The sequence below is a fragment of the Sminthopsis crassicaudata genome, chromosome 2 (assembly GCF_048593235.1).
Source record: "Sminthopsis crassicaudata isolate SCR6 chromosome 2, ASM4859323v1, whole genome shotgun sequence".
Classification (NCBI taxonomy): Eukaryota; Metazoa; Chordata; class Mammalia; order Dasyuromorphia; family Dasyuridae; genus Sminthopsis; species Sminthopsis crassicaudata.
In genome coordinates this window covers 635,493,493-635,509,687 of record NC_133618.1, presented here as the reverse complement: position 1 = coordinate 635,509,687, position 16,195 = coordinate 635,493,493, and the positions used below count along the sequence as shown (strand labels likewise).

Here is a 16,195-nt window from a genome sequence, read left to right as displayed (position 1 = left end):
AAATGACTGTATGGCCTACAAAAATCTAGCTACATCATCTCTAAAGGGCCACAGAGGGTTCAAGAGAAGCATTCCACTTTAATCAGATCATCCTTTATCTCACATAAATACAATATATGTTTTATCTAATTACACGCAATGAATAAAGTCTAGCAATCCTACCAGGTTAGGCCTTAAGTGTGCCTTCTGGGGAATCCTGAGATTTCTCAGACTTTTGGGTTTAACTTTTAGGTGTGGTATTCTTAATATGCTGTCCTGCCTCTACCATTCCTGAAATAATTTTCATTATAAAATCCTTTACACGAACGTGAACACACTAATCACAAAGCCAACTCAAGCAAGGCTTTTGTAAAGTGGGTAGATACATCCTTGAAAGAGCAGACAGTGCCTAATAACTAAAGGACAAGAACACTGAAGGGTTGATATTAAGCCACAAAAGCCCAAAGTCTTTCTGGATTTAACTCCTATTAAATGTCATCCTGAAGCCCTCTTGCAAACCAAACCTTGGTTTGTTTGCTTTTCCTCCAAGAAGCTACTTGGTTCAATAAGTTTAATAAAGTAAAATATTGTGTGTTATCCTTCTCTCCCTTTCCTGTGGAATCCCAACCCTCTTTTAAAGCCTAAATCAATTCTTACTTTCTATGGTCTTCTTTGAACCTCCAATAAATAAACCCTCTTGAACCTCACAGATTACTATTTGTGTCTCTTACATTTTATGTAGTATTTTCCATTAAAATAATGAGATGGGCTTTATCCCACTATTCTCCATTACTACAGGAGGGACTGTATCTCATCTAGTATTATCTATATTATTATTTAGGTCATTTTTAGTTGTCCTAACCTCTCTCTGGCCACTTGATCCAGATGGCTCCAGAGGAGCTGGTGACTTTGCACAGCCCTGTCTCACTGAAATCCAACTCATTTGTATGTCATGGCATCACCTCCCTAACGTCATAATTTTTTTTGAGAATGAAAGATAAACCAGTTTGTTTTTACTCCTCCCATCCCTTAATGCCTTTAGGTATATAATAAATAAACTGAAAATATTTTTGTCAAACATATATTAAAGCACAATGCCAAGATATAGCAATAAAAGGAACCTATTTAATCTGAAGCCATTCTTTCTACATTTAACTGAGGACAGCTGGACTATCTCTGCTCTAGTTATTTCTGCTACTTTATTGCTCCTGGGACACTCAGTTAGTGCAGTCAGCAAATTGTTAGGAGTAAAGCACTGTGAGTTTCAAACCACTAGTAATGTTAAACAAACAAGGCAAATAATCATGAAGCTAGGGAACAAGGCAAGAGGTGAGGAAGTCTCAGAAGGAAGCCTGAGAGCAAAACCGAAGGTTATCATCACAGCTCTCGAGGGCCCCAATAATGACATCGAGGAAAGGAAAAGCCACAACAGGGCTTCTGAGCTTTTTAAGCCAGAATGGGCCACCTTATCCAACTCTGCCTTGCCTTGCCACAGCAGGGCCTTCAAGAGTTACTGCTTATCATACAGCACAGATGCTGCCTCAGACCACATAAGAAGCCCAGAGAGAGACTGAAATATGCTCAGACCTCAGGCAATCGTCCTTGCTATCAGCTCCTATGAAGGGTCTTAGTCAATCGGCTACTAAAAGGTTTCAAAAAGGAACTTTGCTATTTTTCTATAAAGTTGTTGCTCAGTTGTTTTTTGGCTGTGTCCGACTCTTCTTGACCTCATTTGAGATTTTCTTGGCAAAGATGCTGGGATGGTTTACCATTTCCTTCTCCCCCTATAAAGGAGCCAGTCTTAAAGATAAGGACATGGATATGGTAAATAACACAAGAAAAATTAATATTGGAAGTATTTTTGTGGAAGATATGACAACACAATACTATACACATTCCTACCTGCCATGGAGCCAGCCATTAGCCGATGTATATGTCCAGAAATCCCAAGTTTCGTGGTAATTAACTACAAGATAAACGACAAATTTAATAAAAAATGGGTTTTAAAAGGCTAGTTTTCATCCTGAAGAACTCATAAAATCACAGATCAATAAGTATATAAGTAACAAGAATACAGCAGAACTCTTTCAAACAGGTTTCAACATTTCAAGTCATGAAATCAAGGGGGAAGGGAGAAAACATTGATTTGTGCCTACTGTGTATCAAGCCCTTTAGAAATATTAAACTAAAACAAAAAGCAATGAAAGGACAAGGACTGACTGTTTGCTCTGAAGCTGATGTGTCTTAGAAAGCCATCAAGAAGCTGTCCAGTGGCAATTATGGTAAGTAAGCTGAGCTGTGATTCTTGTATCTTCTGAGGACAAGGCAGTGATCTATAGTTGACAAAGCTGGCCTTGAAGCTAAGAGGACCTGAGTTCAAGTGAGCCTCAGACTAACTGAATACAGATAACTGAGAGGACCTCTCAGCAATGGGGGAAACTAAGGCAGAGAAGTAGGAGAGGGACAGTATGCATGGTTACTGCAGACATTATGGACTATTTGACTTTCACAGATCCAGATCATTTTCACACCTGAATTTAATGGACAAGTAAGTAGCAAAAAAGTTAAAAATAAACAAAAACAAAAAAAAAGTAAAACTATCTTATTCTAATTTTGTCAGTTATGTTTGGCAAATGATGTCCTATATTCAATCATGGGTCACTAAAGTTTCCAGCACTTAACATATGTCTGGCACTTGACAAATGTTTGACTGATTTACTGCCAATGTTGTAGCAATATTCAGCTAAGATCTAAAGATTTCTACAGCATAATTAACACAATCATGCCATCAAATGGCAATGACTTAAAAATGAATCATGTGAAATTACAGAAATCTCAACTTTCCAGAATGTGGCTATAGAATGATCTAGATTTCTAACAGAAGAAATTGATTCTTTTTAAACATATGCTACTTTAACATGTCATCACCATTTTGCAAATCATTTTTCATTTCCAGATCTGCAATGTCATTTTTCAAATGTCATCTACTCAGACATTTTACAAATGAAGAAAATTAAGTGAGTAGGATGAGAACCATATACATGCATGATACATCCAGAAAAAGCCTAGTATTTTGATGATAATATAGCAAGGGTTCTAAAAAAATACAATTCATAGGCATTTATTAAATGATTAGTAAGTTCCAGGCACTATGATAGGTACAAAAAATACAAAGACAAAAACTAAACAATTGAGTTCCTGTTTTCAAGAGCTTATATTCTACCCTAGGCCCTCTTCTTTTTTCTACACTGTCTCAAAGTATCTTTATAAGGCACAAATATTTTTTCTCTTACCTGACTTCGAAATCTGTATAGCTAACTTTGGATCATCAGTTCTGCTAAATCAACTGCCTGCTGGTCATTTCTCAGTGGATGTCCCAGGGCCATCCTAAATTTAACATGTCTAAGATTTCTGATCACTGTCCTTCAATCTTACTCTCTTCAGTTTTCTCATTTTTACCAAAGGCATTACTGTCCTTTGTCTCAGGTTCGTAAACTCAATGTTATCTCTGAGTCTTCTTCTACTCATCCTACACTCATCCAAATCTCGACTTTTGACCATGATTACCTCTTACATTTGAACCCTGCTCTCCAATCATACAAACACCAAGTTACTTCAGGCCAGCCTCATTTTTCCTCCGCCTCAAATCTTTCCCCACACAAGTTCTTCTAACACACTGCTGCCAGAGTAAGTTTCCTTAAGGGCAGATTTTGTAAGACTTCCCTACTCAACCACCTATAGTGGTTCCCTATTGCCTCTAGATAAAATATAAACTCTTAGTTTATATTTTTAAGCCTCAGAAATCTGACCCTAACCTAGCTTTCTAATCTTGGTGGCTATTATTCCACCGCCCACTTTGTGCTCCAGTCAAGCTGGACCCTCTTTGTTCCTACCACACCACAATGTGGTGCACTTAATCTCCCTGGGTCTCAATTTGTTCATCTGTAAAATGATGGCATTGGACTAATTGGCCTCCAACCTCATCTAGCTCTAATCCTTCCCCAATCCTGGAATATGCCCCTCCTCTCTGCCTCCTGGCTTTTTTCCAGTCTTAGCTAAAATCTCATCTTCTACAGTAAGCCTTCCTTTGTATGAAGGAAGATGTCTCTCCCCTTTCCCATTTATTCTATATACAGTTTATCTGTCTATGGATGTTTACTTGTGCTTTTCACCATTAGACTATGAGCTCCTTGAGGGAAGGGGCTGTCTTTTGCCTTTCTTTGTATCCCCAGGACTTAGCACAGTTCCTGGCACACAGCAGGCACCTAATCTTCTGAGTCTTTTTTTGTTTTTTATAAATAGTACTTTACTTTTTCCAATTACATGGATAGTTTAACATTAATTTTTTAGTAAGATTTGAATAAATTTTTCTCCCACCTTACTTTTCTCAAGATGGCACACAATCTGATATATGTAATACACATGCAATCATGTTAAATATATATGCACATTAGTCATGGTGTGAAAAAAGAATCAGAAGAAAAGGGAAAACTGAGAAAAAAATTAGAAAACAAAACAAAAAAGTGAAAATAGTATGCTTTGATGTGCATTCAGATTCCATAATTCTCTCTTTGGATATGGATAGCATTTCCCAATTGTTGGAATTGACTTAAATCACTGTATTGATGAGAAGAGCTAAGTCTATCATAGTTGATCATCATATAATATTACTGTTACTTACACAATGTTCTGGTTCTGCTCATTTCACTCAGCATCAGTTCATTAAAGTCTTTCCAGGTTTTTTTGAATTTAGCCTGGTCATCATTTCATATACTACATTTCTGCTTTATTCTTTTATATTTACATAGTATACTTTTTATTTACTATACATTTTACTACATTTATATACTATAACTTTTTCAGTCATTCCTCAATTTCCACAAATTTTCAGTTTCCAAATCTTAGCCACCACAAATATTTTTTGCACATGTAGACCCTTTCCCTTTTTTAAAGATCTCTTTGGTATCCAGACCTAGAAGTAGTATTGCTGGATCAAAGGATATGTTCAGTTTGGTTGACATTTGGGCATAGCTCCAAATTGTTTTCCAGAAGAATTGGATCAATTCACCATTAAGTTTTTATCATATAACTTCATTATTTTATTTAAATTAACTATTAAAACATTAGTTATATCCACATTCAGCTATAATTCAATTCTTCAGACATTCATTAGGTGCCTCTTTGTCTAGATAGCTGTACTAGGTGCTGAGGATGAAAGGATTAAAGTACTTGCTATTACTATTTTATGACATGTTACAGTCCATAGGTTTAAGAAGCAGAGTGTTGCAAGGACAAATTTTAAACCCATCAGAAATTATTTCTGCCCTAACTCAGGCTTCCTTCCTGTTTCCCAGAGTAAAATAATGAAGAGTCATCTAGCTTTGAGTCTAAACTATCAAGTTCCAAAAAAAAGTTAATTTAAAAAACAAAATAAAACAATCAAGTCAGACTTGTGTGTTGCTAGAAGTTTATTATGGGTACTTATCCAGAGAACTTTAAAGGCTTTATAGAAAAAGTATTCTCAAGTATAAGTCACATTCAAATACTAGGAAAATAAGATAAGTTAAATTACCTTTTTATAATGGTCAAAGGACATAAACTGAATTGCACCATATGGAAAGATTCTAATCATCATTGCTCCATTTCCTTTATACAACCCAAGATAACCTTCCTTTTTGGGGACAGCACACAAAGCAGAAAACACTCCTGTTTTTTAGAAAAGAAAGAAATTTTTCAACTTCAAAATGGAGAAATCATCAACAATTAATACAATAAAGATAAAAATGTTTCATAATCATTTTATTCACAGAAGTAATTAAAAACAAAAAGATAACAAATTATGGAACATTATGTTACATAAATAATAAATTATGTAACATTAAGTATTGTAAAATAAAAGCAATCATCCTATCTTTTCCATAACTTAAAGCAAATTCTTACATTTAAGCATTTGGTAACAGAAATATTTACAGTAGTCACAAAAGGGATGAATGAAATGTATGCTTTCTTAAAGCATTCTAATTTTAAATAACATTTCATAATTCTCATCTAAACTTCTAAAAATTTCACATAAGCCTTTATTCAAACATTTGACATTAATATAATTAGGCATATCTAACAAACAAATAAGTAGTATTATTTATGACAGAAACATTAAAAGCTTTCCTAGTAACATCAGGAATAAAGCAGAAATCCAAATGAACAAAATATAACAAAACTAGGTTGCCTCAGAGATACAAACAAATACCCATCTATTAACCTCAATATTCTTCTGATGATAGGTAGTGCAATTCATAGAATATTAATCTAAGAAAAAAAAGAGTAAGGGAGAGGCACAAGCAAGCTTTATTCTTTTATATTTACATAGTATACTTTATTGTATTATTGTATAGTACCATGCATAAGAGGAATAGCCTGGGAGAAGCTGCTTAAAAGCTTGACAAAAAATGGACTGGAATATCACTGTGCCAAAAGCAATAAAAAATATTAACTCAGGAAAATATATTATGATTTGTTTGAAGAGAGATGCAGATGCAGACAATATATATAGGGGAATAACATACATGCATGCTAATAATAAAGTTAAAAACACTAAAGGAATTCAGATGAAACACATCTTATCTTAGTTGCAGAGACCAATGATGAAATATATTTATGATGGTAGAAAAGGGAACTAAAGTGATAGACCCTACATATATTGTTAATTGTAGCTGAAATATTGGTTTGTTTTGTTTTACCACTTTGTTTTATTTTAACGATTCTACTGAACTACTAGCATTAGGAAAAAGCATTTTAAAAACTTGGCACTTATCATGAAATTATTATTAAATCTAAATCTTATTAATAAATCTAAGATACAAATTGTTAATTAGGCAAAATTTTCTGACATTTATCACATCTTTAAGCTACTTTTATTTTTATTTTTTTAATTTTTTCTGAGGCTGAGGTTAAGTGATTTGCCCAGGGTCACACAGCTAGGAAGTGTTAAGTGTCTGAGACCAGATTTGAACTCGGGTCCTCCTGAATTCAGGGCTGGTGCCACCTAGCTGCCCCATCAAACTACTTTTAATGAATCAAAGAACCTTTTAACTCTATACCAATTTTTAAAATTATAGTTCCCTTTGCTTTAGATAAAAGATTACCAATTATCAAGAGCAGGAAAGAATACAAATTTAGCCATTTCCCAAAAGAGGAATCAAAAGTTCAGAATCCTAAAAGGCCATTCTGGTCAGGCCATGCTGAACCCAAACTTGTGCACTCCATTTCTACAAATGTTACAAGTTAAATTTACTGTAAAGTGAATCACAACTAAATTCCTTGGAAAGGCTTTGCTACTTATAATCCTGTTAGGAATTTATATGCAATAATCACTCCAACAAGTGAAGTAGGAGGACTTTTCTTACCACTTTTGTTAAGGTAGTTCAGAATCGCTAGTTTTTAACAGAACTAAGAAATAAAGTGAGGTTCAGAGACCTCAAGAATCTTAAGAATCCAGATCACAAAGCTAGAAAGGAGATCTGGAGCCAATAATTTTATCAATGATTATCTTTATCTTATCTTTATCAACTCTCCTACTATGGCCAGAAGTGAATTTGGTCTTATGACACTACTATATAATGAATGGTCCCGGTGTTCATGTTTTTGTTTTGCTTTGCTTTTTAAAGACAGGCTACATATTATGGTTCAAGTATTTGTTCTTTAGAACCTTCACTGAAAATTTTCTGTGAAGCAGACTGTACAATTCAGTTGTTGTTAGAGAATGTACAATCCAAAGACTGCAGAATAAAACAATATCCAACACTAAGTGTGTGCTAGTTAAAGAAAACAAGTCAGCTAGACAGTTCCATGTAATTTCTAAATATTTCTTTTCCATCTTCCACTTTCATCTAAAATACTAATACAAAAAAATTTAATGCCCAAATATGATAATACATTGAATTTACAGATATAACACAAAAAAATTTCAAAACTGCTACATACAGCACAACTTAAATCACATTACACACAGATATTCAGACAATCTAGATATTACAGTGAAGTTCCTAAATTAAAAGCTTTTTACTGTGGTCTAAGTTCCTTCTAATTAGATGCAATAATATTTAGAGGTCTGAAATTAAAAGGGTTTGATTTAGCCTCATATTTACTATCTGTTTCAGACAATTTTTTGCATTTGAAAGCAACTATTTCATATTATTTCATAATTACATCTAATCCAAGAAAGATGAATTCAATTATTTTATTAGTCAAAGCTTTTTCTATAGTCAATGGGAAGTAAACCATTTAAAATTCAACAGATTAATCCAACATTATTTGATTGTTAACTTACCAAAATAAGGTTATACAGATTTTTAATAACTTCATTTTTGCCCAAAATAATTTAAACTATTTAGTTAATATTTTTCTTTTAAGGAATTACAGTAAAACCTCAAATATCATGTAGATCCTTCCTTTAAACTTTATTTCCTCTTTCTCTTATTCTCACTCTTTCATATTTCTTTCCCCTTCTTCCTTCTGGCAACTCCCAAATCCTGGTAAGTTCTAAAACAAAAACTAATAAACTAGTATCAGGACTTGAGTGAGCACACACTTCTCTCTTCTTGACCTTTTGTAGAGTGTAATGATGAGGTCTAGAAAGGTCCTGAGTCAAGAGAAACATGCTCCACTGTTTTACTTCTAACATTTCACAATCAATCAACAAATATTTATTAAGTACTTATTACTCTGGGCCAGGTACAACTAATCACCCAACTCACCTAAATGTTTGTAATGGTGATTGTGTGCCTGTAATAATATCTTCACTCGATCCAAAGGTGCAATGGTGGTTTTGGCACAACATCCTGCAACCCCTTCAAATTAAAAACAAGACACAATGAAATATTTATTACAGGCCTTCACACAAATGGTACAGTGGATTTTGTAATATTTTACTAGAAAATCTTTTCTTTATTAGAAAACCCAATACAAAAACATAGTTATGAAACAATTCATTCATCTCCATTTGGAGCCTGATGCCTTACGAAGCAATGGATCCTCCTAGAAGCCCCAGGAGGCAGACAACATAAATATTAAGACAAGGTAACAGATACCTCAGTCTCAGGGGAGTCAGGACCTTTGCCATGGTAAATCTGTGACAGAGCCCAGCAAACCCAGTGCTTCAGAATCGTTGAGGCTGGTTGCTTTTTGATTAGGCTATGATCCCTCCTTAAAAACTTACATAAAAAAAACAAAAAAAAAACAAACAAACAAAAAAAAAACTTTACAAAGATTCATGTTTTTAAGACCTTTTTAGAGTAAGAAAGCCTTAAGACAAATCTATTGAAACTTTTTACAAAGTTTGTTTAAACATTTTGTTAAAGGTTAACTTGTGTTTCTAATAATACCTGAGCTTGAATATCAAATGACTACACAAAGGATACAGGTTAAAATAAAAGAAGAAAGAGTTGCCTTTTATATCTAAAAACACTACAGCTGCACTAAAGATGAGAGGCTTTACTCACTCAGTTGTTTGTTTAAACAGTGAAGGAATACATGAGGCTACCCATCCAAGCAACAAATATCTTTGATACTTAACTAACTGTGTGTCCATGAGCAAATAATGATGCCACAATTTCTTCATCTACAAAATGTGGATAATGAAAGCAATGTTATTTGCATGTGATACTTTCCTCACAAACATATTGTAAAGCTCAAATAGAAAAATAAAAGGAGTCCCAATGAGTCTTAGTACAGTTTTAAACTATTAAGCCTTACACTTAAAACTGGGATATCCTATATCAATCACTTTGCCAACTTGAAAATTCTGTATAAATGTTCATCATTGTTACTGTCTTCTATTCTGTTAAATGATAGAAGATGGAAAAAAAGATAGTCAGTCAGTCAACAGGCATTATTAAGCACCTGATAATGTCAGGCTAAAAGTACAAAATAAAAGCAAAAGTTAGCTTCAACTATCCTTTCTGAATAAATGGCAAACCTTTCCAAGACAAATCCTGCTCCACTAGAAGTGGTTTCATTCATAAAATCTTACTGATTAGGAGGCAACTAAGTGGGCAGTGGATAGAGCACCAGTCAGGAAGCAGGAGAATCTGAGTTCAAGTCTGACCTTAGACACTAACACTTCCTGGCTGTATGACTCTGGGCAAGTCACTTAACCCCAAGTGCCTCAACAAACAAAACAAAACTTATTGATTTACAAAAATCAGACTTGTAATTCTGATTTTGATTTCATATCTTAATATATTTTGGTTATAAATATTATTAATTCAATTGATTGACCACAAATTTATTTTTTAAAATAAAAACTTGGTGTACCACCACATAGATTTACTTCAGAGCACAAATTATCCCTTAAATGCTTTTTTCTCTTTATATTTTCCAATAATTTTCTCATTGTGTTAGACTTGGAGTCAAAAGACCCATATTCAAATTCTGCCTGACTAGCATATATATAGGCTACTATGTGCCAGGCATTGAGCTAAGTTCTTTACAATTGGCTCATTTCATCCTTAAAACAGTTCTGCAAGATAGCTGTTGTTATTAATCACATTTTACAGTTGAGGAAACTGTGGCAAACTGAGTTAAGTGACTTACTGGAGTCACACAGCTAGTGAGTGCCTGAGGCTGGATCTGAACTCATATTTTCCAGACTCTAGGCCAAATACTCTATTTCCTGTGTCACCTAGCTATCTTAGACATTTTAATTTTGAGAATACTAAAGAGATAAAACTCATATAAATCAAAGTTTTGGGGGTAAGGAGTCCTTGATCATTTTTAGGAAAGGGGGCCTAAAATCAAAAAGCTTTGAGAGCCTTGATATGTTACCTCAAATTGTCCATGGTGGAGGGTATGGGTCAATTATGAAAGTTTAGGCATCTGAAGGCAGAAATGACTTATCAGATTAATGTTAAATTAAATTGTTTCTGGAAGCCTTGTACCTAAAATACAGAGCATGATATTAGTATGTTTTTCAATAGTCTACACTAGGTTATTGAGCAAATTTTAAAAGACCATTTACATTGTGCTCCAAGTTTGATCATTACTTCCTTACTTCAAATCTAATGCTTTTGCACTGACGCACAATGCTTCTCTATGAGCTGCTTATAACACTCTGATTTCAAATAGCTAAGAAAGAACACTCAAATATTTGAACTCAAGAGGCCCAGTCATGGGGCACGGGACAATTTTGTTTTAAGTTCCCAGATACAGAGAACCAGACATAATATGTTGGAGCTAAACAATGATAATCATTTATTCCAGTCTCTTTACAATGAGACTTATAGTATGCCTCAGTTTACATAAACAATTTAGTACCAAAGTCAAGATTAAAACTCCTAATTGGTAGTTCTGTATTCTTTCTGTCTCAACTGTCTCGACATTGTCAAAACATTACCATTACAATATACCACTAGAATAATCAGCAAGGAAAATTCAATAAGAAGCACCAATAGAAACACTATCTTAGATCCATATAATTCTACACAATGAAGTGTTTTTGTTGGTGGAATTTTGAACTGATCCAACCATTCTGGAAAGCAATTAGGAACTGCTGCCAAAGGACTATAAAACCATGCATATTCTTGGACCTAGCAATACTGCTACTCAGTCTGCATGCCAAAAGAGATAAACAAACTAGAAAAGGACCTAGGTGTACAAAAATACTTACAGTAGCTCTTTTTACATTGGCAAATAATTAGAAATTGAGGAGATATCCATTAAGTGGGGAATGCCTGAACAAATTATTATACTTGGTTATAGTCATCTCTTCCACATTTCAGGGATTGGGGTGCTGCTGCCCTAAGATCTACCCTCCTCCAAAACCTGGAAAACCTGCATAAATTTTTTGGCCCTCCTTTGGTACCAGGGAAATCTGAATTTTTTTTTCTTTTTTCTTTTATGGGGTGTTTACAGTACCTTATTATAAAATTGGGGTTAAATATCTGGTCACAGCTACTTGTAGGTCGATGTTAAGTAAAAATACTGCATGAAAAAGAACTTTTTCTGTCATCTGCTGGTCTTTGTGTGTGTGTCTGTGGTATCTGCAAAATTCTCCAAAAAAATTTTCATTTAATTTTTTATGCCAACACTCAATAAATAAACAGTAATGGGGTAAGTGAGATGTAGAAACGGAATAGTATTGGGTATAAGAAATGACAAGCAGAATTTCAGAAAAGCCTAGAAAGACATGAACTGATGCTATGTTAAAGTGGGCAGAACCAAGAGAACATTATACAAGCAACAAGATTGTGATGATCAACTGTGATGGGCTTGGGCCTTTTCAACAATGAGGTGATGCAAGGCAGTTCCAATAAACTTGAGATGGAAAAAGTCATCTGCATCTAGAGGACTATGGTAGTGGTTTGCTTGTTTTCCCCCCTTTTTGATCTAATTTTTCTTTTGCAGCATGACATGGAAATAAATTTAGAAAAATTACACACATTTACCCTATATTGGATTGCTTGCTGTTTGTGGAGGAAGAAGGGGGAAGGGAGGGAAAGAATCTGGAACATAAAGTTTTGCAAAGATCAATATTAAAAACTATCTTTGCATGTACTTGGAAAATAAAAAGTTATTAAAAAAAGAAATGATAAGCAGGGTGATTTCAGAAAAATCTGAAAAGATTCATATGAAATGATACAAAGTAAGCACAATCAAGAAAACACTGTAGCCAGTTAACAGCAACCTTATATTATGATCAAATGTGAATGGCTTAACGACTGCCAGCAAAACAATAATCTAAGATAATTCCAAAGGACTTATAGTGAAAAATGCTGTAAAAACTGTAGTCTGAGTACAAAAGAAGCACACAATTTTTCACTTTATTTTTTCCATGTCTATTTTGGGGGGGGAGGGGAGCAAGTGTCTTTTTTCACATAAATTAGTCATTTATGACTAATATGTTAATATCTTTTGCATGATTGTACATACATTGCACTGCTTACTATATCTTTGGGATGAAGGAAGGGAGAGAATTTGGAACTCTGAAGTTTTAAAAAAATGAATGTCAAAAATTGATTTTACATGTAATTGGGGAAAAAGTTCATCATTCCTATTTTATTTCATTTAATTGTCAGAATACAGAAGAAACAGAAGCTCAGAAAAGTTAGACTGAAAGACAACAAAGCTGAGACTAGAACCCAAGTCTTCTAACAAGGTAGTAAATGTGACAAACTTTTAGGTTGAGACCTTTTCTTACGGAATTATGGAAAAATTCCTATATAGAAATAGGAGCTTTACATATGAACATGCTTTCTATATTGCCTCATTCTGCGGACAAAATAAATTTCTACAACTGCTAAGAGGCAGAACATCATACCGGCTAGAAAATTAGCCTCAAAATGAAATGCAGGAAAGGAAGAAGCATTTACTAAACACCTACTCAGATGCTTCACAAATACGATCTCATTTGATAGCAAAAACCCAGGGTGAGCATGGGGGGAAATTGATGTTATTATCCCCATTTTACAGACTGAAAAACCCGAGGCAAACATTGATGAAGTGACTTGCCCAGGATCACACAGCTAGGAAACATCCTCTGAGATCTGAACTCAAGTCTTCCTGACTGCCGACCCAGACCTCTGACCACCAAGCCACGTTTTTCTCCCTAGGTTCAAGTCCTGTCTCTGAAATATACCATCCATGTGATCCTGGGAAACAACACTCTCGGCAAATCTCTATGCAATTTCTAGGTAAACTTTCCTCACTGAGATTTCTCTCTGCCAGTAAAATCAAAGGCTCACTGCTGTCCTTGTCCTATAAAATTGCTATCGAGATAACAGAAAAGCTTCTTGTCCAAGACCTTTCGACTGTCATTTCTAAGTCCCTAAAGTCTTATTAAATCATTAAGTGGGGGGAAAAAAAAAATTAAGTGAAAACAGCCCTTGGGATGAAAAGAGAACAGTTATGAAAAGGCTACTTCCTAGAAGAGCGGAGGGAAGTCCCTCATGCTGCTCATTCTGGGCTGCAGGCTCTCTGGAACAGACTTTAAATCAGGGGTTCTCAAACTGTGCCCGGGGTCCAGATGCGGCCGCTGGGTTATGGCAGATGGGCTGAGGGGCGGAGACAGAGGGAGGGCTTTTGTTTTTACCGTAGTCCGGCCCTGCCTGAGGGACAGTGACCTGGCCCCAATGTAAAATCTTTGAGGACCACCGCTCTATGGACTGGAGAGAAGAGCTCCAGACAGCTCTTTCCCCATCAGGCCGGGGTCAAGTTTGCATAATTTTGCTGCCACCGCCAACTCTGACCCAATGGATTCAATCCGCTTCTCTTTTTAGAAATAACAGGACCCAGTGGTTCAGTCAGAGTTCCCTGGCCCACTGCTTGCAATCTTCATATCCAGAGCCTTAATAAGCCTCACAGACACAAATGCATAGCTGCTGTCTGTCCCATTCAATCGGATCTCTTTAAGGGCAGGAGCCGTCTTTCTCTTTATTAATTCTAAGTCCGGCGCTAAGCACAGGGTCTGGCACATAGGAAGAACCGGCTCGGATAAGGCCAGAGAGGATGGGAAGAAGAGACTAAGAAAGTTCCGGGCGGCCTCGGACAAAGTGAGCGGAGACTATAGATACGGAACTAAAAATACAGGTAAGTGGGTTATCCAGATTATCCCATATAAAAGCAGGGAATTTAGCAGCACATTCTTAATCAATAAACACTTATTAAGCACCAGACCCGTGCCCAGCACAGGTTAAGGCCCCTTTTCGCTCTAGTGATCCTATAAGAATAATAGCAGACGTCAATCACTCCTTATGTTGGCACAGCGCCGAGACCTCTTTTGATTCTATGAAGGATCACTGTGAAGTAGGGACTAAGAGCTCCATTTCACAGGTGAGTAAACTGAGGCTGAATCAAGTGGCTTCTCTAGGAGGCAGGATTAGACCCGAGCTCTTCTGGACCGCACACCTGGCCCCGGCTCCGAAGCCGGATCTGGCACTGGCCACTGCCCCATCCCGGCTCCCTTTTTCCTCTTGGAAGAGAGCCCGGGTCAGACAAACAAGAGCGGAGCACGAGGAAACGGTGAGTCAAGGTAAACAGCCGGCTCTCCGGTTCCGGAGGAACTACTCGACGGGGTTACTTCGTGTCATCACGTCCCCCGAACTCAGGGCCGCTGGGGACGGCGGGCTGCAACGTGGCGAAGGTCTGGGAGCCCGGCCGGAGTCGGGGCTGTGGGGGCTCTCTGCTGTAGCCCCCCCGACTTCCAGCACCCGGGGACGCGCCGGCAGCCCGAGCCTGAAGCAGCCTTCCCTTTCTGAGGGGACCGACGGTGAAGGCGGGAGCCAGCCCCGGCCTCCCGCTCCAGCACGCCCTTCCTCACCCCCCACAGCGGGCCCTGCCAACCCCCGGGCAGCCCGCGCTTCGGCCCCCCCTCCCCCCAGGCCACTTTCCTGGACTTCGGAAACTCAGCTTCCTGAAAGATGGAATCGACTCAGAAACCCACAGCTCCCCGGCAGCCGCAGGGCTTCACCGCCCCCCCCCGTGCCCCCTCCCCTTCCCCATCTCGCCCCGGTCACCATGCACGCCCCGTGCTCCCGTCCCCTCCTCACCCATTCCGCCCCGCGCCCTCCTCCCACCGCGACCCCCTCGGCGCACTCTCCTTCCCCGTTCCCACGAGCGTCTCTCCCGTAACAAAGTGAGCGCCGGGAGGGCAGGAACGTCAGGCGTCTTTTTTGTATTCTGACAGCAAAACAACATGCCAGGCATACAGGTGGTGCTTAATAAGTGTCAATCCCCCGCCAGCCGTCCTCACCTCCCGCCACGAAGGAGCGCAGCCAGTAGAAGTCCCTGCGAGCGGACGCCGCCGGCGGCGGGCTCGGGCTCCCGGATCCCGCTCCTCCGGCCCCGGGGGCCGCCGAGGTCGCCACCGAGGCCATGGGGCTGCCTGGGCTCCGGGAGCGCACTCAGAGACCCGGGGCCGCCCGCCTCCAGCTCATGACGGAAGATGACGAGGTCAGGCCGGCACCGCGCGACGGGGCAACCCCGGAGCCCAGCGGCCGAGCTTCCATGATAGCTGCCGGGGCGGCGCCGAGTGATGACGTGGGCGCGCACTCGGCTGGAGGCGGGGAAGGGGCGGGGCCTTGCCGGGCCCCGACGGGAGAGAAGAGTGGAAGGGAGAAAGAAGGGGAGGAGAAAGAAGGAAGGGGACAGAGGTGGAAGAGTAGAAGAGGGAGGAAGATAGGGAACAAAGGAGTGGAGGGAAGGGGACAGGGGAGGGGAAGACGAG

General features: G+C 38.1%; 1 protein-coding gene and 1 pseudogene across 4 annotated transcripts in view; one reads left to right on the top strand and one right to left on the bottom strand.

Annotated features, from left to right (window-relative positions):
- The window catches only part of SLC25A16 (solute carrier family 25 member 16), a 29,108-nt gene extending 13,092 nt beyond the window's left edge, over positions 1-16,016 (bottom strand). The window contains exons 1-5 of one of the 4 annotated variants that reach the window (XM_074296584.1): positions 15,722-15,858; positions 9,066-9,188; positions 8,733-8,825; positions 5,552-5,685; positions 1,882-1,945 (exon numbers count right to left, since the gene is read on the bottom strand). In XM_074296584.1, the coding sequence (XP_074152685.1) occupies positions 1,882-1,945; positions 5,552-5,614 (127 nt within the window). In that variant the 5' untranslated portion in view covers positions 5,615-5,685; positions 8,733-8,825; positions 9,066-9,188; positions 15,722-15,858. Of the gene's footprint in view, positions 1-1,881; positions 1,946-5,551; positions 5,686-8,732; positions 8,826-9,065; positions 9,189-10,800; positions 11,460-15,721 lie in introns of those variants that run through there. The other 3 variants (XM_074296583.1, XM_074296582.1, XM_074296581.1) reach the window with 3 other exon arrangements.
- The window catches only part of LOC141553013 (2-acylglycerol O-acyltransferase 2 pseudogene), a 32,412-nt pseudogene continuing 32,060 nt past the window's right edge, over positions 15,844-16,195 (top strand).